Source organism: Lacerta agilis, chromosome 4, assembly GCF_009819535.1.
Source record: "Lacerta agilis isolate rLacAgi1 chromosome 4, rLacAgi1.pri, whole genome shotgun sequence".
NCBI lineage: Eukaryota > Metazoa > Chordata > Lepidosauria > Squamata > Lacertidae > Lacerta > Lacerta agilis.
Genome location: NC_046315.1, coordinates 5,543,518 through 5,570,628, shown reverse-complemented (window position 1 = coordinate 5,570,628; position 27,111 = coordinate 5,543,518). Strand labels below are relative to the sequence as shown.

Here is a 27,111-nt window from a genome sequence, read left to right as displayed (position 1 = left end):
ACCACTGAATACATAACAGGGTTGGCTGTCAATCTATCTATCTATCTATTGATTGATTGATTGATTGATCTCCGTTGCGGGGATTTGAACTGCCGACCTTCTGATCGGCAAGCCCAAGAGGCTCTGTGGTTTAACCCACAGCGCCACCCGCTCTCCTCCTAGAGGTAGATTATTTTTCCTCTACCCAGGAGCGACTGGAGCTGTTTTGCTGCCTGGGGCAGAACATTAGGGCAGCAGGCTAGTTTGGGGGCTGCAGGGCAGACCACGTGGCACCCATTCCTAGCTCCATTCCAACACCACCCGAAATTACCGCCTGAGGCAGCTGCCTAGCTCTACCTCATGGAAGGACCGGCCCTGCCTCTCCCCATCCTATCTGAACTCCTTCCATTTGGTTATACAGTGGTACCTCGGGTTACATACGCTTCAGGTTACAGACTCCGCTAACCCAGAAATAACGCTTCAGGTTAAGAACTTTGCTTCAGGATGAGAACAGAAATCGTGCTCTGGAGGCACAGCGGCAGCGGGAGGTCCCATTAGCTAAAGTGGTGTTTCAGGTTAAGAACGGACCTCCGGAACGAATTAAGTACTTAACCCGAGGTACCACTGTATAGGGCGGTGGAGGTAGAGATTCTATGGCAGGGGTCAGCAAACTTTTTCAGCAGGGGGCCGGTCCACTGTCCCTCAGTCCTTGTGGGGGGCCGGACTATATTGGGGGGGGGGGGAAGAAAAAGAAAAATGAACGAATTCCTATGCCCCACAAATAACCCAGAGATGCATTTTTAATAAAAGCACACATTCTACTCATGTAAAAACACCAGGCAGGCCCACAAATAACCCAGAGGTGCATTTTAAATAAAAGGACACATTCTACTCATGTAAAAACACCAGGCAGGCCCCACAAATAACCTGGAGATGCATTTTAAATAAAAGGGCACATTCTACTCATGTAGAAACACCAGGCAGGCCCCACAAATAACCCAGAGGTGCATTTTAAATAAAAGGGCACATTCTATTCATGTAAAAACACACTGATTCCCAGACCATTCCTGGGCCGGATTTAGAAGGCGATTGGGCCGGATCCGGCCCCCGGGCCTTATTTTGCTTACCCATGTTCTATGGTTTCTTCAAGTTCTCTCCCTTAAGAATTTTCTTTCTCCCTCTGTTTGATATAGTGAAAAGTTACTTCCTTTGGAGTGAAGGGCAATAGGGTGTCATGAGGGAGGCAGCCCCAGAGTCGGGGTGTGTGTGGCGGACTGCGTTTCGCCTCGGGGTGCTCCTGTTAAGCCCAGAGATCCCAGAAATTTGCTGCCCTAACAAATGATTTGAAATCTAACTTTCAATCGGGTTAACTCTATGCAAGCGTAACGTTAAAATCTGAAATGCAGCAATCGCTTCTTAAAGAACTATATGTAAAACGTTTCAAAGGAAAACATTCATTTGCTATCTTTGAAACAAAGACAAGAAAGAAAGCTCAATTTAAAAAGGACCACAAAAGTGCTTTCAGGCCAGTAAGTGAAAAACGGGCGCGTGATGTCACAGGCACCAGCCAGTCCGTGCTGTGCTCAGCAGCCATCTCCTTAAAGCTGCAGATCCAATTCTTTCACTTTACTTGATCCTGGAGAGAAAATGGTTCAGCTGGACAAAATATAGTGAGTGTGTTACAAAGGGGCGCCACCATTCAAATAATGTTTTGGTCAGGTTAGGAATCTGAATGAATTAACAGGACAGGGTAAACTTCCTAGATGGACCAAGGTATCTGCTTACAATGTGAAGCTCCCACCTAGATCTATGCTCTTTCTTTTCTCTCTGCAGATAATTCCTTTGAGAGGTTGATAGAAGAGCCCCAATTAAACAGAGGTGTTGTAAGTAAAGTTTTTAGTTTTTATTTCTTTAAAATACACAATTAATTAAGAGGCATGTGCTTTGACGTTCGGCATTGCTCACTAGCAGGTCATCTCACGTGCAATAAACGTCACGGGTTCTCAGAATTTGCCGTAGTAAAAGGTGAGATAGAGAAAGTGGATAGAGAAGAGTTTTTATAGATTTATAGTTTTTTCCCCTTATCTATATATATAAAAATGTTCCCATTGCGTGTACGATGGAAAGCTACCGTATGTTCTCCGTAACCACTGCACCAAACAGCATCAAATTAGGACAAAGCGTAACTTGACCATCAAGGAAGGATCTGGCATAATATATATATATTTTTTTTAAACGACACCTGTCATACCTAAAATAAAGGATAAAGGGGGGAAAAGTGGCGCGCCTATTATACCTCACCAGCAAAAGGAATGAAGACTCCAACAACATCCAATAGAAAGGCGGATCGCCTGCTGATGTCATCGGAGCCCGCAGTAGGCCTCCACAAGGTGCCCAGTGCCCTCACTTAAAATGGCTGCTGCACACTCACAGGCATTTTAAAATTTCCCAAGTGCCCTCACCCAAAATGGCCGCTGCAGCTTCGCATGTTCGCCACACACAGTCCCAAGTGATCAATACCACCGACCAATGTATTCTTTTATGTCAAATGCATCTCTGGGTTATTTGTGGGGCATAGGAATTCGTTCATTCACATGGTCTGAGGGACAGTGGACCGGCCCACGGCTGAAAAAGGTTGCTGACCCCTGAAAACAGGAGCTTCCAGAATACTTTCGGGGTCAGAATTTTAAAAAGCAAAAAACCCCACAGACGGGCCAGCTAGTAGATTCATAGAATTATATAGCTGGAAGGGACCCATCTAGTCCCTACAATGCAGGAATTCCAGGTGAAGAACCCCTCTCATAACATTGGAATCGAAGCCGCGTTTTGGGAGATTCAGGGCAGATAAAAGAAAGGACTTCTTCACACAGCGCACAGTCAAACTGTGGAACTCCCTGCCACATGAGGCGGCGATGGCCACCAACCTGGATGGCTTTAAAAGAGGGTTAGACTAATTCACGGAGGAGGAGAGGGCTGTCGAAGGCTACTAGCCAGCGTGGCTCTGCTCTGTCTCCACAGTTGCTTCTGAATCCCAGTCGCTGGAAACCACAGGAGGGGAGAGTAGCTCTTGTGTTCGAATCCCGCTTGCGGGTTTCCTGCAGGCATCTGGCTGGCAACTGTGAGAACAGGACTAGATGGGCCGTTGGTCTGATCCAGGAGGTTCTGCTTAAGTTCTTATTCAACTGATTTCCAGCACCGTCCTGTTTATTTATTTATTTTTAACTGCAAACGTAAGAGAAAGAAAGACACAACTTTGGCCTACGTCCACAACAATCAATTAATCCCAATCTATATATATATATATATCGGTATAGGCAGCCCATCTATCACAATAGCTATCCGAATGAGATTGATGATTGGAAGGTATACAGTGGTACCTTGGTTCTCAAACTGAATCCGTTCCGGAATGTCCGTTCCAAAACCAAAAGCGTTTCAAAACCAAAACCCATAGAAAGTAATGCAAAATGGATTGATCCGTTCCAGACTTTTAAAAAAACAACCCCTAAAACAGCAATTTAACATGAATTTTACTATCTAACGAGACCATTGATCCATAAAATGAAAGCAATAAACAGTGTACTTCAGTCACACAATCAATTAATCAATCAATCAATCAGTCAATCATTCAATCAATCAGTAGCTGAATTGGGTTCCACACAGTCACAAAAATAGAAAGAAAAAGAGCCATTAATAATAATAATAATAATAATAATAATAATAATAATAATAATAATTTATTTGTACCCCGCCCATCTGGCTGGGTCTCCCCAGCCACTTTGGGCGGCTTCCAACAAATATTAAAATTCATTAACACAAAGTAAATAGCAAAAACAGACAGACCTCAGCGTAACACTCAAAATGAAAGTCTGACACTCAAATCAGAAGCATAACACTCTAAACGGAGCACGTCCAGCTTCTGAAAAGAAGTTCACAAACCGGAACACTTACTTCCAGTGTTTGGCTTCCAAGTTGTTTGAGTACCAAGGTACCACTGCACTGTACTGTCAGGGATTTGCCTTCTCCTCGCGAGAAGAGCCCGGGGGGGGGGGGAGGTCCTACTCGTGAGGAGAGCCCGGGCGGGAGTACTCCCTGTGGGGAGAGCGGGGAAGGTGATCCTGCTAGTTGGGAGGATCAGGGTAGGGAACCTCCTCGAGAGGAGGTCTTGCTCAGGTACAGGGGGCCCCAGCCACTGCTGTCTTCTGATTCCTCTCAAAGCCCATCGCCAGAGCTCTCTCCCGCAGAAGAGGAGGAGGAGCCGAGGGTCAGGGATGCTGGGCAGAGCATGGGGGGGTCCAGGGGACACAGAAGACGTCTTTCAGGGTGCCGAGGCTTTGGTGCTGGGCGGGAAACAGGAGAGGGGCACTTCCGGATTCTGCAAGTGACTGAGCGGTCATGTTTTTAGCTAGCTCTGCACTGTAAATAGTTACGCACAATAAAGCAGTCTTTAGTGTAAGAGGACTCTGTCGTTACTCATGAGCAACTCCGTGGTGTACCCTGACATGTACAGGTGAAACTCAAAAAATTAGAATATCGTGGAAAGGTTCATTTCTTTCAGTAATTCAACTTAAAAGGTGAAACTAATATATGAGATAGACTCATGACATGCAAAGCGAGATATGTCAAGCCTCTATTTGTTATAATTGTGATGATTATGGCGTACAGCTGATGAGAACCCCAAATTCACAATTTCAACTTTGGGGTTTTCACCAGCTGTGTGCCATAATCATCACAATAATAACAAGCAAAGGCTTGACATATCTCGCTTCGCATGTCATGAGTCTATCTCATATATTAAACTCCAGTAGCTAATGAAAACAATTGCTTACATAAATGGACTTTTCCATGATATTCTAATTTTTCGAGTTTCACCTGTACTTTCAAATGCAGAAAGGTCAGTGAGATCTTCAGACCACTGAATGACAGGTTGTGGGTCTTTATACTCCCAACCTTGAAATCTCTTTGCCTCCGTAAGGGCTCTCAGAATCCGCTTTCATCATTGCCCACCTGTCAGTCCCCACATCTCAGGAACTCTAAAGAGCCTTTAACTGAATGAGACTAGAATCAGATTTGGCAGAGACCCGAGGGTCATCCAGTCTGACCCCTCACCATGAGTTTGTCTGCTGAATTGACTGGGGATCTCGCCATGTTGTCTGGCTTTACAGAGGCACCCCCGTTACCACTGTGCTGTGGGCGCCGGGAGCAGAGGATCTGCCGGAGCAGTTGATCCCCCGACGGGCGCCTCGCTGGAACTCATCCCCAAGAGCATCAAGCAGAAAGTGGGGAGTGGCGGAACGACGGTCAGAATCATTCTGAAGGAGCAGAACAAAAAAGGTAACATCCGTTCATGCAAATAATTGTTTTTTGATAATTTTAAATGTATTTAACATACCGTATTTTCCGTGTATAACATGCCCCTGTGTATAAGACGCCCCTATTTTGGGCCCCCCCTCCAAATTAAGAAAATGGGAGATTGCCGAGAGTAGTTGAGCTTTTTCTGGGGGGGGGGGGAACGCTCACCTGCCTAACAGATGCAGACAATCTCACACGTCACCATTCACCCAATTGCTGCAGCGGCAGCCAATCAACAACAGCCCTTGCCGCAGCCACCAATCACCGGCCCGATCACCAATGTCAATGCCAAGGAGTGTGGTGGAGTCTCCTTCTTTGGAGGTCTTTAAGCGGAGGCTTGACAGCCATCTGTCAGGAATGCTTGGATGGTGTTTCCTGCTTGGCAGGGGGTTGGAATGGATGGCCCTTGGGGTCTCTTCCAACTCTAGGATTCTAGGATTCTATGAATCTCCTGCTCGCGGCAGCAACCAATCACCCGCCCACACACTGCACTATCCGTGTATAAGACGACCCCCCGGTTTTTAACATCATTTTTAAATAAAGAATTCTTGTCTTATCCTTAACATTCCCACACATCTCAAATGGCTTGAACATGAACTGCCAGGGGCGTAGCAAGGGGTGTGTGTGTAGGGGGTGGACCGCCCCATGTTCCATAATGGAGGGGGTGACAAATTATCAAGGAACAATTACTGCCCTAGTAAGCCGTTCATAAAAAACTATTTTAAAAATGCCTGCTCCAAAGGTCTTATCTTACTATACTAGGGATTATATAGCTATATATGAAATTTCATGCATATCGGTTAATATCTTGACCCTCCTCCACCAAAATAGCTGTTCGGCAGTGGAATTTGCTGCCAAGGAGTGTGGTGGAGTCTCCTTCTTTGGAGGTCTTGAAGCGGAGGCTTGACAGCCATCTGTCAGGAATGCTTTGATGGTGTTTCCTGCTTGGCAGGGGGTTGGACTGGATGGCCCTTGGGGTCTCTTCCAACTCTAGGATTCTATGATTCTACTTGGCTGTTTTCCTGTGTCATGAAGGCTGAAATTCCAGTTCAGTGGAGCACTTACTGTTCCCAACCCTAACCCTGTGGAAAGCCATCTAATTAGACTTTCATTTGAGATGTTTTTAGGAGGTAATTTAATTATTGCTTGATTTTATACCAATGTTATGTATCTGACGTTAGCCACCCTGAGCCCGACTTCGGCCAGGGAGGACGGGATATAAATAAAAGGGTTTTTTTTATTACTTGTTATTATTCCTTTGTAAGAAAATATGAAATAACGTAAAACCATTTTGGGGGGGGGGATCAATGGGGGTTGACAATAAATTTTCCGCACCGGGTACCACCTGACCTTCCTACGCCTCTGTGAAGTGCACTCCTTATTTTTTGTATTTTCACCAGTGGTCTTCTCTCTCTCTCTCTCTCTCTCTCTCTCTCTCTCTCTCTCCAGCTTGTGTGTACAACGGGAAGACCTACTCGCACGGAGAAGTGTGGCACCCCACGATCCGCCACTTCGTGCTCCTGCCCTGCATCCTGTGCACCTGCAAAGACGGGAGCCAGGATTGCCGGAAGATCACATGCCCTAAGGAGTACCCCTGCGAGGAACCCGAAAATGTGGAAGGGAAATGCTGTAAAGTCTGCCCAGGTAATAAACAGACACACTGACTGCGTTTCATGCTTGTGTGTATTACCCCATTTGCTGTACAGGACTGGGGGCCCAGATGCATTGCAGAGGGTTGGACTGGAGGACCTTCAGGGGTCCCTTCCAACTCTACAATTCTCGGATTCTAGGACTAGGAAGAATACTAAGGTGGGCCGTGCACAGAAATGCATAAATTTCCAAAACACAAGGGGAAATATGCACACCAAAATGTGAATTTTAGGTAACCTTCAGTACGAAAATGTGTACGTTAGGAGGATCCTTCCAGTAGCACCTTAGAGACCAACTAAGTTTGTTCTTGGTATGAGCTTTCGTGTGCATGCAAACTTAGTTGGTCTCTAAGGTGCTACTGGAAGGATTTTTTTATTTTTATTTTATTTTATATTTTGTTTTGACTATGGCAGACCAATACGGCTACCTACCTGTAACTGGTACGTTAGGAGGAATTTGCCACTAAGATTGCAAACTGGTGTGGAGATGTGGAGAATGGATAGACATTATATTTTGCAAGGACATGAAGAAACATTACGGACAGAATAATTGCCACACACGGGAAGAACAAGAAGAGAGTTTGGATGCTTCACCTGTGGGTGTTTACATCATTTAATGTGCCAATATGAATGGAAGTCGTTAAAACTACAGCTGCGATATAAAGGATTGTTGTTTCAACTGGAGCGTAATTGGAATTTGTAAGATCTCGGAACGCAGGAATAAAGTTAATCATCAAGCCGCCAATTCTAGAACACGGGGCCACCTAAATTATTTAATTTGGCATCTCGGTGATTGGTATTATTAGTTGTACTGTAATTTGGCATTGTTATAATGAGGCTAGGGGACGCGGGTGGTGCGGTGGTCTAAACCACAGAGCCTCTTGGGCTTGCCGATTGGAAGGTCGGCAGTTCGAATCCCCATGATCGGGTGAGCTCCCGTTGCTCGGTCCCTGCTCCTGCCCACCTAGCAGTTCGAAAGCATGCCAGTGCAAGTAGATAAGTAGGTACCGCTCCGGCGGGAAGGTAAACGGCGTTTCCGTGCGCTGCTCTGGTTCGCCAGAAGCGGCTTAGTCATGCTGGCCACATGACCCAGAAGCTGTACACTGGTTCCCTTGGCCAGTAAAGCGAGATGAGCGCCGCAACCCCAGAGTCGGACATGACTGGACCTAATGGTCAGGGGTCCCTTTACCTTTACCTTTTTATAATGAGGCTACCGTGTTTCTCCTAAAATAAGACATGGCCATAAAATAAGCCATAGCAAGATTTCTATGCATTTGCGAAATATAAGCTGTTCCCCGAAAATAAGCCATACCCCGAAAATAAGCCATAGTGACGCGGCACCTCCCATTAAAACAGCCTGGAGAGGCGTGGCTATACAGCGTACCGATGCAACGCGGTTAAAATAAGACATCCCCTGAAAATAAGCCATACTGTGTTTTGTTGAGGGAAAAAAAATATAAGACAGTGTCTTATTTTATGAGAAACACGGTATTATTGAATTATTGTAATTGAAAACTAATAAATAGTATTATTAAAAAATGGGAATGTGGAGAAGGGGAAAGTGGGAAAAATTTGAACCCAGGAGCTAGCAAAACGGGTGGATTGGCAATGCAAGGGTACACCAGGGTTATGTGAAGTCTACAAATCTCTGGGTATAAATGTGGCTCCCACATCTCCACCAGGAGAAATTTCACAGGGTTCCCTGATGGATGAACTTTGGGACATGTTGCTTGCATGCAGCTCATGCCTCGCTGCCAACGCGGCACCCTCTGAATTAAACGCCACTTATTTATAGCTCTGGTCCAGGAAGGAAATCTCAAGGAAGAGGCCACAGGCGGCTGGGGTGTCCAAGAACCTCGACTAGACGCAATAAACCCAAACTTAATTTATTAATTACTCCACAAGCAAAAACAGAACATTACCGGTGGTGGGTGAAGGAAACACCCCGAGGGCCAGACTACGTCTCTCCGTGAGCCCCTTGGCAGGCCAAAGATAAACATGGCAGGCTGTTGGAAATCAGGAATGATGCAGGGGGAACCGGGAAGAGTGTAAATGACACCTCGGTGTGGGTGTGCGAGGGAGCCATGCAGGGAACTGGGGCCATGCCATGACCCAAGGCTTTGGGCTGCATCAATCTAGTGTTTTAATTCCACCGGGCAGATGGTGGAACAAGCTAGAGCAGGCACGTCCAACAGGTAGATCGTGATCTACCGGTACATCACTGGACGTCTGTGGTAGATCACTGGCTCCCCCAAAGAAGCTCAACAACTTTGGCTCCCCTAAAAAAAGCTCAATTTTTTGCCCTGTACCCCCCCAAAACAGGGCTTTCCTTCGCCCTAAAAAAAGCTCAACAACAACTTTGTCCTGAATGCCTAAAAAACAGGGCCTTACTCCTCCCCAAAAAAGCTCAACAACTTTGACCTGAACCCCCCCCCCTCCAAAAGGGGGTAGATCACCACCAGTTTTTAACTCTGTAAGTAGATCACAGTCTCTTGGGAGTTGGCCACCCCTGAGCTAGAGCATCAGAGAGACACAGGTTTAGCATTTGCCCTGGTGGCCCAGATTCATGCGTAAGGGGATGCTTGGTTCATGTTTTTGTTTTGAACATGCGAAGCTTTATGAAGTCTTTGGGACTCTGACATGAGAACACAGGAGGAGCCTTGCTGGATCAGGCCCAAGGCCCATCTTGTCCAGCATCCCGTTCTCACAGCGATAGGGCTGCCATTCGCCTGGGATTTCCCAGACATACCTGGGATACGTCCGTCGGAAATAGCATCCTGGCTGGAAAACCACTTCCATGTTGCAAGTGTTGTTTTTTGGGCTGGTTTCCTTAAGAATACCTCAGAAACTTCGATTTTTATTTAGATTTTGCAATAAAAGGAAAGCTTCACAGCTTTGCCCGACAGGAACTTTTGTGTCCAGATTTTCACTTTTTGCAATATGGCAACCCTACACAGCGGCCAACAACCAGGTCTCACTTGGAAGCCCGTATGCAGGAAAAGGAAAGAAGAAACAGGGAGGAGATAGGATCATGGGCATACCGGGGGGGGGCGCAGGGGGGGCAACTGCCCCCCCCAGAAGCAAAAAAATTTAAATGGTTATTGGCAGCCTAAAAGGAAACCAAAGCTCTCCTCCTGAAAAAAAAGCTCAACGACTGGTCTTTCTCCCCCTCCCAAAATCTCAATAACAATTGAGCTCTTGCCAGAGCCGAAGCACAGCTAGCCACTGTGTGTGTGTGTGTGTGTGTGTTGCGCCGGCTGTTTCGCCCTCCCTCATGCCGACAGAGAGCTGGTGTGCCTATCAGAGATCGTGCTGGCAAGTTTCTGAATTTGCCGGGAATCATCATTGCAAGGGAGCTTGGGAAACTGAGTTCCCTTGCATGGTGAGTAGTTCCTTTGCGAGGGCTGAGGATCCTGGGAGCGGTGGTAGGGTCACGTTTATTACGCGCAAAGCTTGGGGTGCAAGCACACACCATGCAGCCGAGGAGTTGGTGTGTCGCGGAGACAGCGGAGACAGCTCCGGACTGCGGGAAAGCACCGACGGGCGCTGGTGGTGCGCAGGCACCAAGCCCCCTCTCCGCCTCGCTTACCTCCCCGCAGAGGTGTAGGAAGCTGCTCAGGCACCCGCAGCAGCAAACATGACATGCATCCAGGGGTGGGGCGTTGCTACGTAGTGCACATGCGCTGCGTCGCTGCGTACGGCACATGCGTTGTACGCAGCGACGCCGCACATGAGCTGTACATAGCGGTTTGCCGCCGGCAGTGCTCCAGCGCCGTACGGACGGTGCCGGGGTCCTCTGCTCGCGGCTGCAGCAGCGAACGGAGGATCCTTTACATGCGGCTGCAGCCGTGAGCAGAGGATCCTGGCACCGTCTGCATGCCTTGTCACCCCCCAGAGACGTGGCACCGGGAGCGCACCGCCCCCACCGCTCCCCCATTGCTACACCCCTGCCTCCCCAGCTCGCCGCACCACTCCCCCCCAACGATAAAGGCATCCCTGTTTGTGTGTGCTTTTAGAGGACAAAGCGATGCCCACCGAGAGCGGGGTCGACACCACCAGATGCCAAGTGTCTGTCTACATGTTTGTTCCGTCCTCCACCTCGGAGAACCCCAAAGAGAACTTGAGGAAGATTGCGATCGAGCGGGAATCCTCGGAAGATGTCGAGATCTACATCTGGAAGCTCGTGAAAGGTGAGGCTTTTGTGCATCTGGATTTGGGCCTTGCCTTTAATGAGTATTATGAGTTTCATCTATTTATCTGGAGGACTTATACACAGTCTTTCAACCAAAGCGTTCTCTCTTTTTTAAAAAATAATAATTTTTATTAATTTTCCATTTAAACCTCTATAATCACATCATTATTATCCACTTTACTTCTTTGGCTCTTTAGAGCCTATCGACTTCCTTCCCTCCCACCTAATGGCTTTCAAAAGTAACCTTTAAATCACAGCATTTTATATATTTTCCGATTCTAATATAACTCATTACAAAATACCTAAAAGGATGAGCACCACAACCCCAGAGTCGTTCACGGTCAGGGGTCCCTTTACCTTTACCTAATGAATGACATTAGAATTAATTGCACAACAGTCTCAAGCTCGCAAATCGGCAATAGAACATTTTTTTTTTGTTCCATTTTATTGTACGTCTGTTTCAGCAGCAATATCGTGAAAGCCCATTTTTGTACGGTCGCGAATTTAAGCCGCGCTCATGGTTGGAATTTTTTTTGGGCGGGGGTGAATGTGGGCCAACACGGTACTTAGTTTCCGGCACCTGGCATGTGGCTGCATACACACCAAAGAATTTTGGCAAATGCCGCCCGCGCCCGACCAAGCGCTACGATTCCCGGCGCCCACAACAAACTACAATTCCCAGGATTCTTTCATGCTTCAAAAAAGTGCTTTGGATGTGTGGCGCACGAACCACCTCAGAGGCATGCTGCCTCCATTAAATTGGTGGCCTTGATCTCGTGCCTGGGTGGAGTTCTTTATTGTTAAGCATGTAGAGAAAGAGGGAAAGAGAGAGATCTGACTTCGATAAGGTGAAGTTTCATCCAAGGTTCCTCCTCCTCTTCTCTCAGGCTTGAGACTCCACAGTTTGTCTCTCCGGGATTTTGCTGAAGCAATGTGAGAGTACAATCTCAAAGCCACTTGCAAGGAAGGGGTAATAAATACTTCCAGAGTAACAAATGCTTTCTGGACCGAGAAAGCAGGTCACCCAGTTCCTTCTCATGTTTGACCAGAGATATTGCTTACAACCTGTCAGCGGTGGAGGCGCTATGTTTGGGGGGGGGGGTTGCCAGTTTTATACAGCGTTCATTGGGTGGTCCCTAGGCTGGAGGCCGGAGGAGAGGAGCCGCCCAGAAGGACTGATGTGGGAGGAAAGTTTCTGGGCGGCGGAACAAGCCAATCTGCTATCAATTTCAGGTTTTCCCAATGAGTTGCCCCCTCCCCAAGAAAATTATGCACGGAAGGTTGACGTGTGAGAGAGACTGTCCCAAAGTCGCTCGATGAACTTCAAGGCCAAGCCAGGATTTGAACCCAGGACTCCGCAATCCTGGCACTCCAACCGCTAGACCACACAGCCCTCTGGGCTAAGGCGAGCGAGACCAGGGTTCGAAAACCCTCGCTTGGTCACGAACCCTCCCTTGGGTGTTCCATGTCTCACTATCCGTTGGCCTAGCCTACCCCACAGGGCTGTGGCGTGGATAAAACAGAGGAAGGAGGAGCCACCTAGGCCCCTTTAATAAGCCTACCCATAGATAATAGAATCATACAGGTGAAACTCGAAAAATTAGAATATCGTGGAAAGGTTCATTTCTTTCAGTAATTCAACTTAAAAGGTGAAACTAATATATGAGATAGACTCATGACATGCAAAGCGAGATATGTCAAGCCTTTATTTGTTATACGTACTTGTGATGATTATGGCGTACAGCTGATGAGAGCCCCAAATTAACAATTTCATCAGCTGTTCGCCATAATCATCACAATTATAACAAGCAAAGGCTTGACATATCTCGCTTTGCAGGTCATGAGTCTATCTCATATATTAAACTCCAGTAGCTAATGAAAACAATTGCTTACATAAATGGACTTTTCCACAATATTCTAATTTTTCGAGTTTCACCTGTAGAATTGCAGAGTTGGAAGGGACACAAAGGGTCATCTAGTCCAACCCCCTACAATGCAGGAATCTCATGGGGAACAGGGAAGAGTCTTTATCATCATTATTATTCTTTAATTGCATTTATTTAATTGCATTTGTGCCCCACCTTTCCCCCCTCCAAGGAGCTCCAGGTGGCGTACATGTTTCTCCCCCTCCTCATTTAACCCTCACAACAACATCCCTCAGAGGTAGGTCAGGCTAAGAGAAGGCTCCCAAGGTCACTCATGGCTGAGTGAGGATTCGAACCCTGGCCTTCCAGGCTCTCGACGGACACTTTAACCCCCTATCGCCAATGCCTCTCTCTAGTAATAAAGGGAGAAGCGAGGACCTGAAGGGGGAAATGGAGGGGCGAATTCAACTGCATATCCTTCGGCTGAGACAAACTGAAAAGGTTCTTCCCCTTTGGCTGAAATGGGGTGGGGAGGCATTGCAGCGATTTTCGAGGCGCCGCGAACCGTGGGGCAGAACCGCGCACCTTCCTGGCAGCGGCGGCGCTCAGCCGGGTGACTGGCGCCTTCCCTTTTTATTTCCCAGAGTCCCCTGCTGGGAACAATGGCTGCGTGTTCCCAGAGGACCTTTGGGAAATAAAAATGGCCGCCGTGAGCAGCCCATGAAACTCTTGGTGGGGTTTCAGGAAAGTGTGTTAGGAAGAGGGGGTGGTGTCGGGGCCTCCCCCAATTTTTTTTATTTTTAGCTGAAAGATCTCTGCGGAAAACATTTCAAGTTCTCGGGTTAATTTAGGTTACATCTGCCTTCGTGCAGAGTTGTGATCCCAAAGCCCCTCCACCAATAAATCATTATCATTATCATTATCAATATCATTATTATCATCATCTCTGGATCCATCCCAAGTCTGAGGGCCCATTTCACAGAATTGCAGAATTGTAGAGTTGGAAGGGGCCTCAAGGCATTATCTAGTCCAACCCTCTGCAATGGAGGTTGGCTCCGTGTGGATGGCGGGGGGCACTTCCTTAAGTCCAGGAGGGGTCTCTCAGAGCAGGGCCCAGAACCCCAAAACCTTTCTTTCTGAGTGCCCCAGATGTTTCTCAGTAGGTAATTAATTTTAGGGAGATCGAATGGGAGTAACCGGGTAGGATATTTACACGAGGAAATAAATTAATTGAAGACGATTTTATCTAGAGTTTTTTTGGGGGGGTGATAACTGAAGGGTAACTGAGTTTATTTGGAGCAGGATCTGTGGTGAAGTTAATTGGAAGGACTTGACCTAAGGTAATCTAGGGTGGAGCCCCCAATTAATAGGAGACTCTCTGGCAAGGGCTGGATGTGAATATCAGTTGGCATGTCTTCTGTGGCATTGAAATTACGGATCTGCATTGTGGACGTGTGAATTAGCATATGCAAATTCCATGCAAAGTTGTGCCCCGAGGCTCCAGCCCCAGATCTTTTATGTGCCTAAAAAATGCCCCTGTTTTAAGTCACTTGGCAGGATTCGCCTCCATGACTCAATGTGGGCTCTCTCTCACTCTCTCTCTCTCTCTCTCTCTCTCTCTGGAAAAAGGCACCTCAGTCCGTTTTTCTCTCTGCTTCAAACAATTGACTCAATGGCAGCGGCACAGAAAGGCGCATAAATCTGCAGACAAATATTTTTATATTTCCTGTTCGAGCCACATTTCAAAACGTCGGGGGATTAGCAGAAACCCAAAACCCAGTTGCTGTGTCTGCCGGGACGGATGAAATATGTACCACGTTTGGCCAGAGCTGTGGAAAAAAGGGGATGGGCAGGGCAGAAAGGAGAAGGTTTCTCTTAGATAGGAGAAGGGATGAACTGGCAAAATAAAAGAAATGCCGTTTTTCATGCTCCGTGTTACAGCACAGCCAGAGCGCCAGGTGGTTCGACAAAGAGTCATAGGATTGTAGAGTTGGAAGGTACCTCCAGCGGTCATCCAGTCCAGCCCCCTGCAATGCAGGGATCTCAGCTGAAGCATCCATGACTGGCGGCCACCCAACCTCTGCTTAAAAACCTCCAAGGAAATAGTTTGAGGTTCTTCTTAGGTTTGCTTCCAGCTGGGGAGTGACAGAATGAGGTGGCCGAATCCTGGCAGGGCAGCATTTGCCGTGCCACTTGGGTCTGCATAAGAACATCAGAAGAGGCTGCAGGATCTGGCCAGTGGCCCATCTAGCCCAGCATCCGGTTCTCACAGTGGCCAACCGGATGCCCATTGCGGTGTTAAGCTATATGCCTGACCCCTCTGCATCCATGGATCTTGCAAGTGTTGGAAGCTAATTGAGCCTTGTAATTCCTGGTGAGGTGATGGGGGGGGGGATTAAGGGGTCTGGTGTGAGAAGGTGGCATCATCATCATCATCATCATCATCAATTATTTATACCCCGCGCCCATCCAGCTGGGTTTCCCCAGCCGCTCTGGGCGGCTCCCAACAGAACATTAAAAACACGATAAAACTTCAAACATTAAAAAACTTCCCTAAACAGGACTGCCTTCAGACATCTTCTAAAAGTCAGGTAGTTGTTTCCTTGACATCCGATGGGAGGGCGTTCGACAGAGCAAGGACTGTATATGTGGAATCTATTCCATATGGAGATAGTCCCTTTGTCCTCTGTTGGCTGGAAGCTGGAAGCCAACAGAGCATCTCTAGCTAAAAAGCTGCTGCTCCGAGGATAGAGGAAGTCAAAGAGGGGAGAGTATGCAGCGTGCCTTGTCCTTTTGTGTTACCTGGACAGGTAAGGTCACGCCCACCTCTAGTCACATGTAAGAGGAAGTATGTCCCAGCCCAGGAGGAAACAGGAAGTTCCGACTGGCTGGACCAAACATCCCCTTGCATGTCCACTCTAGGAAAACAAGGAATGTTGTACTTGACTGCTATCTATGTCTCACATCCCACATCATTTCCTAAACTGCATCTGTGACTGGCTCTTGGTTTTTTTTGTAGGAATCTTTCATTTGATCCAGATCAAGAAGGTCAAGAAACAGGAGTTCCGGCAAGAAGTGCAGAACTTCCGGTTGGTTTCCAGGACAAACGAAGGTATGGTTGACCCGAGAGGAGCTTTCGAAGGCAGCGTGGCGATTCAGGTTGGGTCCGTTTGGGGCTTTGCCAACGCAGAATCCCAAAGATCATAGAATCCTAGAGTTGGAAGAGACCCCAAGGGCCATCCAGTCCAACCCCCTGCCAAGCAGGAAACACCCTCAAAGCATTCCTAACAGATGGCTGTCAAGCCTCCGCTTAAAGACCTCCAAAGAAGGAGACTCCACCACACTCCTTGGCAGCAAATTCCACTGTCGAACAGCTCTCACTGTCAGGAAGTTCTTCCTAATGTTTAGGTGGAATCTTCTTTCTTGTAGTTTGAATCCATTGCCCCGTGTCCGCTTCTCTGGAGCAGCAGAAAACAACCTTTCTCCCTCCTCTAGATGACATCCTTTGATATATTTGAACATGGCTATCATATCACCCCTTAACCTTCTCTTCTCCAGGCTAAACATACCCAGCTCCCTAAGCCGTTCCTCATAAGGCATCGTTTCCAGAGATATGGTGGCTTTGTAAGAATGTTGTTAACTCCAGCAGGAGGAGCAACCAAACTTACAAAAATGTCTTTTAATCCCCCCTCCCCTCTCCATTGCAGCAGGAAAGATGAGGTAGGGTTGTAAGACAAGACCAGTGGTGGGGTCTTTTTTTGGGGGGGGGGGTTGCAATAAAATTCAAAGACAAGCTGCCTTGAAGCATTTGGCTTTCTTAGCTGTTGAGGTTAATGCACACCGCCCTCAGACACTTTACGTTTTGGTACAGCTAACAACATCGAACGGGGACTTCTTGTAAAACTAAGCATGCCATGCGATGCAAAGTCTACCACTGAGATTCCAGGTGGGGTGCGTGTTTCAGTGCTCCCCAGTGGAAAATAACTCCGGGCATGCAGAACACTAACACGCCAGAGAAAACGAAATAAAATAAAAAATTCCTTCCAGTAGCACCTTAGAGACCAACTGAGTTTGTTCTTGGTATGAGCTTTCGTGTGGTATCTGAAGAAGTGTGCATGCACACGAAAGCTCATACCAAGAACAAACTTAGTTGGTCTCTAAGGTGCTACTGGAAGGAATTTTTTATTTTATTTCGTTTTGACTATGGCAGACCAACACGGCTACCTACCTGTAACTAGTCGTCAACAGGTTCTCCACACCCATCAGCCAATCCCCCATTCCCACCACCCTTCTGAGTCATACCCCTCTCACTATATATAAGGGTCTGGTGACTTCTGTTTCGGTGTATCTGAAGAAGTGTGCATGCACACGAAAGCTCATACCAAGAACAAATTTAGTTGGTCTCTAAGGTGCTACTGGAAAGAATTTTTTTATTTTATTTCGTTTTGACTATGGCAGACCAACACGGCTAAGCCAGAGAAAGTTTGTAGTCTTTTGGTTAAGGGGTGGGGGGGGGGAGAAGATGCCTGGGAATGATATGATAGGGCAGCTTGGGCAGCCTGGCAACCTAATAATAATAATAATAATAATAATAATAATAATAATAATAATAAATTTATTATTTATACCCCACCCATCTGGCCAGGCCTCCCTCCCCAGCCACTCTGGGCGGCTCCCAACCGAATATTAAAAACATGATAAAACATCAAACATTAAAAACTTCCCTAAACAGGGTCGACTTCAGATGTCTTCTAAAAGTCAGATAGTTGTTTATTTCCTTGACATCTGATGAGAGGGCGTTCCTCAGGGCGGGCGCCACCACCGAGAAGGCCCTCTGCCTGGTTCCCGGTAACCTCACTTCTCGCAGGGAGGGAACAGCCAGAAGGCCCTCGGAGCTGGACCTCAGTGTCCGGGCTGAATGATGGGGTGGAGACGCTCCTTCAGGTATACTGGGCCGAGGCCGTTTAGGGCTTTAAAGGTCCTGATGTTCTGTACTATAACCCCGATCAGCATGTCCCAAGCCTTAGGGCAGATCCACACCATACTTTGGAAAGCACTGCCAAATCCACATTTATAGCACATGACTTCCTTCAAAAAATCCTGGGAACTGTAGTTTCTCCCTACAATCTCCAGCATCCCTAATGAACTAGAGTTCCCAGGGACCTTTGGGGTAAGTCATGCACTTGAAATGTCCATTGGGTGTGCTTTAAATGCAGGGTGCAGATCTGCCCTTAGTTTGGGGAGCAGCCATAACCCCAGCTCCAAGCATTTGCTTTGCATTCAGAATGTCTCGGATGCCATTGTGTGGCATCTCCAGTTTCTGCCAAGAGGGATGCAGGGAGGGAGCAGTTTCCAGCCCGCCATGTGCTCATCACATCCCGCCATGTTCCCATTCCGCTGGGATGTGTGCGGAGGAGGGCAACCAACCAAGGTGACCAAGGAAAACAAGCCTGATGAGGAACGGTTGAAGGAGCTGGTTATGTTTATGTCCTGCAAAAGAGGAGACTGGGAGGAAATATGAGACCCACCTCCAAATAGCTCAAGGCCTGTCACATGGAAGAAGGAGCAAAAGCTTGTTTTCTCCTGCTCTGGAGGGCAGGACTCGAACCCATGGCTTCAAGCTACAAGAAAGGAGATTCCGATTAAAATTAGGAATAACCTTCTGATGGTAAGAGCAGTGGAATGGGCTACTTTGGACAGCGAGACTCTCCTTCCTTGGAGGTTTCTAAGCAGAGCCATCTGCGATGGATGCTTTAGCTCAGTGTTTTTCAACCTTTTTTGGGCAAAGGCACACTTGTTTCATGAAAAAAATCACGAGGCACACCACCATTAGAAAATGTTAAAAAATTTAACTCTGTGCCTATATTGAATATATATAAAGTAATTCTCTTGAATAGGAATCAAATAAACACAAAGAAAGTATTTTATAATTACTTTATTATGAAATAGTAAGTAAACAGAAATATGAAAAATTATAAAATACTTTATTCAGTGCGCAACCAGGGCCTGTTTGGCTGAACACAAAGCTGATATTCTGGCTGGAATTTTTCCCACGGCACACCAGGCAACATCTCGCGGCACACTAGTGTGCCACGGAACAGTGGTTGAAAAACACTGCTTTAGCTGAGAGTCTGGCATTGCAGGGGGTTGGACTAGTGGACCTTTGGGGGTCCCTTCCAACTCTACAGTTCTATGATTCTTCGTCCACCGTGAAATTCTCCTCCTGCTTCTACTGCCTTGGTTCCTCTGCCCTGTTCTTTGTTCCCAAACACTTTCCCAACCTGACAAGCGCCAGAAAGGAATATGGAGTGAGCTTCAAACCAGCTGCCTTGGCAGACTTAACCAGGTGCGAACACGTTGCCTTAAGCTCGCAATTTTTTTTCCTGTTCTGCGCCATGTTAGTCACTGGACTGCTGGGAGTCTTTCCTCCCTCTCTTCACTTTACGGGACACCAGAAGCTGCCAGAGACACCCGCTTGCATTTCGTCGAGGGCGGGCAGAGGGTTGCAAAAAAACCCACCCACGCCGAATCGCATCCTTCCCGAGTCTGTAGAGCTGCTTGGTGTCTAATAATATTATGCAATCCATCTGGCATTCTGGGAAGCGGAAGATGTGTCAGGCGAATCCGTTCCCCCCTCCCGATATTAAAAATAATCCCCCGTATTAAAAATAGCTCCTGGAGCATTCCTGGAAGATATGTAAGTGTTGTTACCAGAAACTGCAAGGACAGGGTTTGCTTTCCTGTAGGAATCATTTGTTTCTTTTCTTAAAAGGCCAGCAGATGGATACCTCTCTAAGGTTAGCAATTGTGTCGTGGCTGTTCTGGAGCCTTTGGCAACCTGGTGCCCTCCAGCTGTTTGGCATTACAACTGCCCCTCCAAGTGCCAGGGCTGGATGTACTATGAAACTCATGAAGCTGCAGCTTCTGGGCTCCTAATCCTGGAGGGGCCCCAGAAGCAACTTGAGTCCATATTGCTTTAAAAAAATTGGGGCTCGTAGACCCAATTTGAGTCGCACAACTCGAATGGGTTATTTTGTGAATATTTCAACAATCTCAAAGTTTGAGAACCAGCAGCACAGGTGTTGTAAAGGGGGTGGCGATCTGTTGTGGAACAATTCCATTGAAGATGATATTGATGGTACCCAATTGCTGGTTGCAAAGGGACCCCCATGTTAGTTGAAGTTTCAGGGTCCCAAAAATTTAGGTCCACCGTGGCCAGATGCACGACCAGATGACTGTGCTGGCTGGGAATGATGGGAGTTATAGTCAAGGCAGCTGGATGTTCGTCAGGCTGCCAAAATCTGGTCTAGGCGATACCAAGCTTAATGTTTTAACCTAGCCAAAGTCATCTTCCTGTGTTCCTTATATAGGGCGTGTGGTCTGCGAAGGAATAGATTCATTTCGCAAAGGGAGGTTCTTCTGCAGAAGGAGATTCTCATTTGCAAAAGGTCACGCTGCAATAAATTAGTATTTAAAGTAGCAGAGGATCCTTCTCTTTTCTAGCTTTTTTTTTTTAGGATGGGTGGTGGGTGTGTGGGGAGAGAGATAATATTCTATAAATAGTTTATTGCCCTTATAGGGTATACGTTTCATGGGAATAGTGAGTAATGAATATCCCTCCATCTTCTCTCAGCTTATTGGAACACGTTCCTGGTGCAAGGCCCAGAGGCGAAGATCTCCGAAAGTCCGGACAGAGAAATAAAGAACTTGTAAAAGATTGGGGGGGGGGGGGTGTCGAGAAGTCTATTGATATTAATATATATGGGGGGGAAGTTGCATTATTGAGTAAAGTATCGCCGCAGACACAGGAAAAAACAATCTACAACCAGCTTTATGAAAATGCCAGCAAATTAACCCACGGCAATGAAGACGAGCAAGATGGCCGCTTGGCTTCGACGCTCAAGAACCTGCAGATGCAACCAGCCTTTCCAAATGCTGCAAGAGTGAATGGATGGCTCTTTCGCCTGCTTCCTGCTAAGGGGGGCGGGGGGGGGAGCAGTGCTGTCAAGTATCCCGTTTTCCCCGGGATTCTCCCTTATTTCAAGCAGTTTCCCGCTGCTCTCCCTTATTTTTTTTTATTTCCCTTAAATTTCCCGTTTTTAATGGAAGCAGCTCCTCCCCTGCTGGCCAGGGACTGGGTGGGAAGACCTCGCCTACTTGGAGAGAAAAGCCTCAGCCCTCAAAGCAAGTGGGAGCCGTTTCCCGTGCTTACAGGGGGGGTGTATTCCTCCCCCTGCATCAGCCCCTATCCGTTGCCACCGAGCCCCTCAGCCGGCCAATAGGGTTAGCTGGTGGGCAGAGCCTGGCTGCCTTTGAGCAGCTGCTGCTTCCTGTCCTGTTTTGATGGGATCAGACAAGAAGACGATGGGGCTCCATCGCGCGGAGCACATGGCTGCCCTCCTCTTTGCTCCGCTCTGAGCCCGAGCCCGCTTGGAGTTTACATTGCTGCTCCGCCCACTTTTGCTTCTGGCTCCACCCACCACTGACATGTGACTGTCCCCGGGATAGGTGAGACTGCCGATCCCTTGTTTTCAAATCTGAAACTTGACAGCTATGGGGGGGGGGAGAGAACCAAGAAAGATGCTTTAACCCTTTAGGGGAAGGGGAGACTGAGGGGCTGCCGCTTCCTATCGAGCTCGTAGGAAACAGTTGTAATAGAGCTTTAATTCTGCTGTTGCACCGACCATTCTGGGATAGCAAAGGGCACGCGTCAAATAGGAAGAGGGTTTCCGTTGCAGAAACGGAATATTTTGCGTTTGGCTCCCGGCTGCTCTGTCGGAGTCTCTGCATCACTCGAGGTTTTGGTTTGCAACCAAGAAGAACTGGTGAAACTTCAAACTCCAAATTCTGGGACTTGAAATCCGAATCCAGGAACAGGAAGAGGCATTCCACATTTCGAACGGCCTCCCCTGGATACTTTGACCAACTACGCTTTAAAAAGCCCACTTTCCTTCTGCCTCTCATTTGAATTTTGAATGCAAGCCTTATGTCAAGTTGCTTTTTGTTTCGTTTGGCTGCCGGAGGGGAAAGGGCGTCTGGCGCAGAGGTTGCCCAAAATCTCCCCGCCTCGGCGGCGTTCCACAAACTCATCCCCATTCCCTCCGCTACCTTACCCTATGAAAGGCGTTCTTCGGAAAAGCAGTTTGCACAACCCACCAAGGAAGATAACAACACAACACAATTCGAAACAGTAGCAACTGCACATTTATTCCAAAGTCAGTTGAAACCATTTACTTTATTATTATAATTTATGAAATTTGTCCTCCGCCCTTCATCCATAGATTTCAGGGCGGTTCACAGCATAAAAAACACAAGATAAAAATAGCAAATACATAGCAAAATGGATGAACATATTATATATACTTTTCAGTTATATACATTTCACTCATTTTTCAATCAGTTCGACATTTTAAAACTTGACTACATTTCCCCCTCTTTCTGCGGTGCCTTCAATTTATTTTTAATATCCAAATTAGCAAAATGGATTAACCTGACCCACTGATACCTGTTTTTCAAAGTCTGATGGTAGTCGTTTACTCCTCCAGAAGCCCCCTGCTCCTCCTTTGCCTCTTAGCGCCCTCTCTGTAATCCCAGAGGCGAAGCAAGGTGGGGGCAGTGGGGGCAGCCTGACCCAGGTGCCATCCCTGAGGGGGGTAACATCACCGTGGGTGGTGCCCCCCGGATGCATGCCAATGCTGGCACACACACCCCCGTGACGCACGCCGATGCTGCTAGCTCCGCTTCTGCCCATTCCTACGGGTACCATGCAGCCCAGCCCAGCCCTAGCCTATATGGGCGCCGCGCCGTGCTGCACTCCCTGCCCCACCCCATGGGCGGTTTGCCCCGCCCTTGGGTGCTGTGCGCCAGGTGCCCGAGAGGCTTCCTCCGCCACTGCATAATCCCACCGAGCGATACCACCCACTTTGAGAGCCAGTGTGGTGTAGTGGGTAAGAGCGGTAGACTCGTAATCTGGGGAACCAGGTTCGCGTCTCCACTCCTCCACATGCAGCTGCTGGGTAACCTTGGGCTAGTCACATTTCTTTGATGTTTCTCAGCCCCACTCACCTCGCAGAGTGTTTGTTGTGGGGGAGGAAGGGAAAGGAGAATGTGTGCCGCTTTGAGACTCCTTCGGGTAGTGAAAAAGCGGGATATTTATTTACGTGTCCAGAGGAGGGCAACCAAAATGGTCCAAGGCCTGAAAACGATGCCTTATGAGGAACAGCTCAGGGAGCTGGGTATGTTTAGCCTGGAGAAGAGAAGGTTAAGGGGTGATATGATAGCCATGTTCAAATATATCAAAGGATGTCATCTAGAGGAGGGAGAAAGGTTGTTTTCTTCTGCTCCAGAGAAGCGGACACGGGGCAATGGACTCAAACTACAAGAAAGAAGATTCCACCTAAACATTAGGAAGAACGTCCTGACAGTAAGAGCTGTTTGACAGTGGAATTTGCTGCCAAGGAGTGTGGTGGAGTCTCCTTCTTTAAGCAGAGGCTTGACAGCCATCTGTCAGGAATGCTTTGATGGTGTTTCCTGCTTGGCAGGGGGTTGGACTGGATGGTCCTTGTGGTCTCTTCCAACTCTATGATTCTATGATTCTATATCAAATCCAAACTCCTCCTCCTCCTCCTCCTCCTCCTCCTCCTCCTCCTCCTCCTCCTCTTCTTCTTCTTCTTCTTCTTCTTCTTCTTCTTCTTCTTCTTTCTTCTGGAACCGCTGAGCTAGAGGGATTTTAAAAGAAACCCTCTAACATTTTACCGTAGAACTGTAGAATTTCAGAGTTGGAAGGGACCCTGAGCACCGTCTAGTTCAACCCCCTGCAATACAGAAATATGCAGTTGTCCCGTATGGGGATCGAACCTGAAACCTTGGCATTATCAGCACCAGGCTCCAACCAACTGAGCTATCCATTCGGCAACTGTCCTGCACATGCAAACTACCTAGGTGCATATGCACTGTATATATAAATATATTTAAAATGGCAGAGCTGGTAAAGGCTGCTTGCCCGCGGCAGCTGTGTGGAAGACTTGAGAGGCTGCGGGGACACGCGATGTCTGCATTCTGCTTCCACAGTCAGAGGCAGCCATGCTTCTGAATCCCAGCTGCCAGGAGGGGAGAGGGCTCTTGTGCTCGGATCCTGCTTGCGGGCTTCTGGTCGGCCCCTGTGAGAACAGGATGCTGGAGTAGATGGGCCATTGGCTGGATCCAGCAGGCTCTCACGTTCTCAAAAGTGGTTCAGCCCTTCCCACGTGGAGTTAGAAAACCCTTCCAGCTCTCCCTGTCTTTAAAAACAGACTTTCACCCCATCACTCGCCTGTGCCTGGAACGATGGCGGTTTTGGCGCCACGGGTCTCGCGCAGACTGTCCACACTGTGCACTATGGTAGTGGTTTAGCACATGGTTATATCACATTTATTATGCATCTCACGCCGTTCTGTACTGCACTCGACTCGTAACAAGAGATGCATCTTCCCAAGATCCATGTGGTCCACGAGAGGAGGACTTGCACTCACCCCTGTCCATTTTTTTTTGGGGGGGGGGAAGTTTCACAGTCTGATAAATGTATTTATGCCTGTTTTGATTGGGGGTGTTTGGGGAGAAATCTATTTATTTGGAGATGTGTATCTCTGTCTCATAGATCGGATTAAACTGTTTTCTGAAGCCAAGCATCCTCCTCTTGCTATTTTATTTTTTAAAAAGTAAATTATTAAATTATCCTCCCCCCCCTTTGTCACAATCAATTAAAATCGTGTCATCACATACATCTTTGCTCAAACTGAGCATCGACTTCCTCCCCTCCCACACCCTGGCTTCCATAGATATTCACATCCATCTTATCATTTCAATATCCCCCTATTTACCTTCTTTCTGTGCTTAAAACAAAACATTAACTCTGTTATTTGTAAACAGGTGTCAAGTCTTAACTTTAAAAAAAAAAAATTAAGTCAGTCCTGCAAACGTTTTCAAATGTTTACAGTGTTCCTTCATATATTGTAAAATTTTACTCCAGTCCTTTTCAAACTGTTCGTCACACTGGTTTCGGATTTCCCCCATCAGCTTCGCCAGTTCTGCATATTCAGTCATCTTAGTCTGCCATTCTTCCAATGTTGGAAGCTCCTGCTGCTTCCATTTCTTGGCTAAAATTTTCCTTGCCGCGGTGGTAGCATACATGAATATATTTAAGTCTTTTTTGGGGGGTTTTGTTCTGTTATACCCAATAAGAAAGCATCTGGTTTTTTTACTAAAAGTATTTTTAAAGACGTTTTTCAGTTCGTTATAAATCATGTCCCATTAGGCTTTGGTCTTAGTACACATCCACCTCTTGCTATTTTATAGATATAATGCCTTCCTTAATCATATTGTTACACGCCACTCTGGGAAATCAGGTTCTTGTGCAGGTTAAGTTTCCTTGGAATGAAGAAGCAGAATAATATTTATTTGCATCAGCCACTAACCATCGCAATAAAATAAAACGTACTGAAGATAGAGGTAAACACTTCACTATAGAAAATACATTTTGCGAGTTTACTGAAATAATCAAATAATAGATCTTATTCTAATTGTCCCTGCTAAAAACTTTGCCGTTTTTGCTGTCACCTGATCATCTTGATCTGCCAAGAGAAAGGACACTGTAACTGGTTGAGCAACCCAGCATGGACAATAGAAGAGGGGTAATAACCTCACTCCTCAAATCTTTATAAAGGGTGAAAGTACATGAGCCTCTGACTCAATACTGCCATCTCCACAGGGACATAACCGTTTTCCCAGTGGATTTTTTTTTTTTTGAAATTGACCCTCAATTACAGCCGAAGTCTTGCGAAACTGAAAGAGCACCTGTATTTTGGAACTGTCAAATTTTGCAAACAGGGTGTCAAAAAGTTTTGCAAAAAGTGTCAAAATGACCAGGTGGGAAAGAATCATAGCATGGGCAAAATTTCCTTATTGCAACCAGATAATTCTGTCGCTCAATATCATATAGGTAAAGGTAAAGGGACCCCTGACCATTAGGTCCAGTTGTGGATGACTCTGGGGTTGCGGTGCTCATCTCGCTTTATTGGCCGAGGGAGCCAGCGTACAGCTTCTGGGTCATGTGGCCAGCATGACTAAGCCGCTTTTGGCGAACCAGAGCAGTGCACGGAAACGCTGTTTACCTTCCCGTCGGAGTGGTACCTATTTATCTACTTGCACTTTGACGTGCTTTCGAACTGCTAGGTTGGCAGGAGCAGGGACCGAGCAACGGGAACTCACTCCGTCGTGGGGATTCAAACTGCCAACCTTCCGGTCAGCAAGCCCTAGGCTCTGTGGTTAAGCTCACTCAATGGATGTGGTGGGGACCGTGACAGAGCCTAGGGCTTGCTGATCAGAAGGTTGGCGGTTCGAATCCCTGTGATGGGGTGAGCTCCCATTGCTCAGTCCCTAGCAGTTCAAAAGCACGTCAAAGTGCAAGTAGATAAATAGGTACCGCTCCGGCGGGAAGGTAAACAGAGTTTCCGTGCTCTGGTTCGCCAGAAGCGGCTTAGCCATGCTGTCTAGATGACCCAGAAACTGTACGCCGGCTCCCTTGGCCAATAAAGCGAGATGAGCGCCTCAACCCCAGAGTTGTCCGCGACTGGAGCTAACGGTCAGGGGTCCCTTTACCTTTCTGAACCCTCCTGTTTCAAGATGGAACGAAGGCATGCAGAGCATAGCTGTCAACTTTTCCCTTTTCTTGCGAGGAATCCTACTCGGAATAAGGAAATTTCCCTTTAAAAAAGGGGGAAAGTTGACAGCTATGATGCAGAGCACAGCTGAAAGCAAATGTCATCCAGATTGGATGGCCAGTAAATGTCCGAATCTTGCACCCCACAATCCCCAGCAATCTCTCTTTCCCTTCACTGACATCTCCTTCCCTGTCTTTCCCATTTATGGCCAGGCTTCTCCTTATCTCCCAGATCTTCATTTCTACCTCTCTCCTCTCTCCAAATTCTTCCTGCCTCTAATTTCCGCTCAATTCTGCCCCCCCCCCCAGCAATAAAAAAAAAGATGCACATTGTCATTTCTGGTGCTCCAGCACCTCTCCTGCCTAGACTTTGGTGCCAGA

At 47.3% G+C, this 27,111-nt stretch overlaps 1 protein-coding gene across 1 annotated transcript in view; it reads left to right on the top strand.

The window, feature by feature from the left end:
* CHRDL2 (chordin like 2) overlaps positions 1–20,755 on the top strand; it is a 34,945-nt gene extending 14,190 nt beyond the window's left edge. The window contains exons 6-11 of the mRNA XM_033145936.1: positions 1,813–1,862; positions 5,142–5,310; positions 6,778–6,972; positions 10,994–11,167; positions 16,054–16,146; positions 20,668–20,755. Of these exons, the coding sequence (XP_033001827.1) occupies positions 1,813–1,862; positions 5,142–5,310; positions 6,778–6,972; positions 10,994–11,167; positions 16,054–16,146; positions 20,668–20,747 (761 nt within the window). The 3' untranslated portion in view covers positions 20,748–20,755. The remainder of the gene's footprint in view (positions 1–1,812; positions 1,863–5,141; positions 5,311–6,777; positions 6,973–10,993; positions 11,168–16,053; positions 16,147–20,667) is intronic.
* Positions 20,756–27,111: the final 6,356 nt, after the last annotated feature.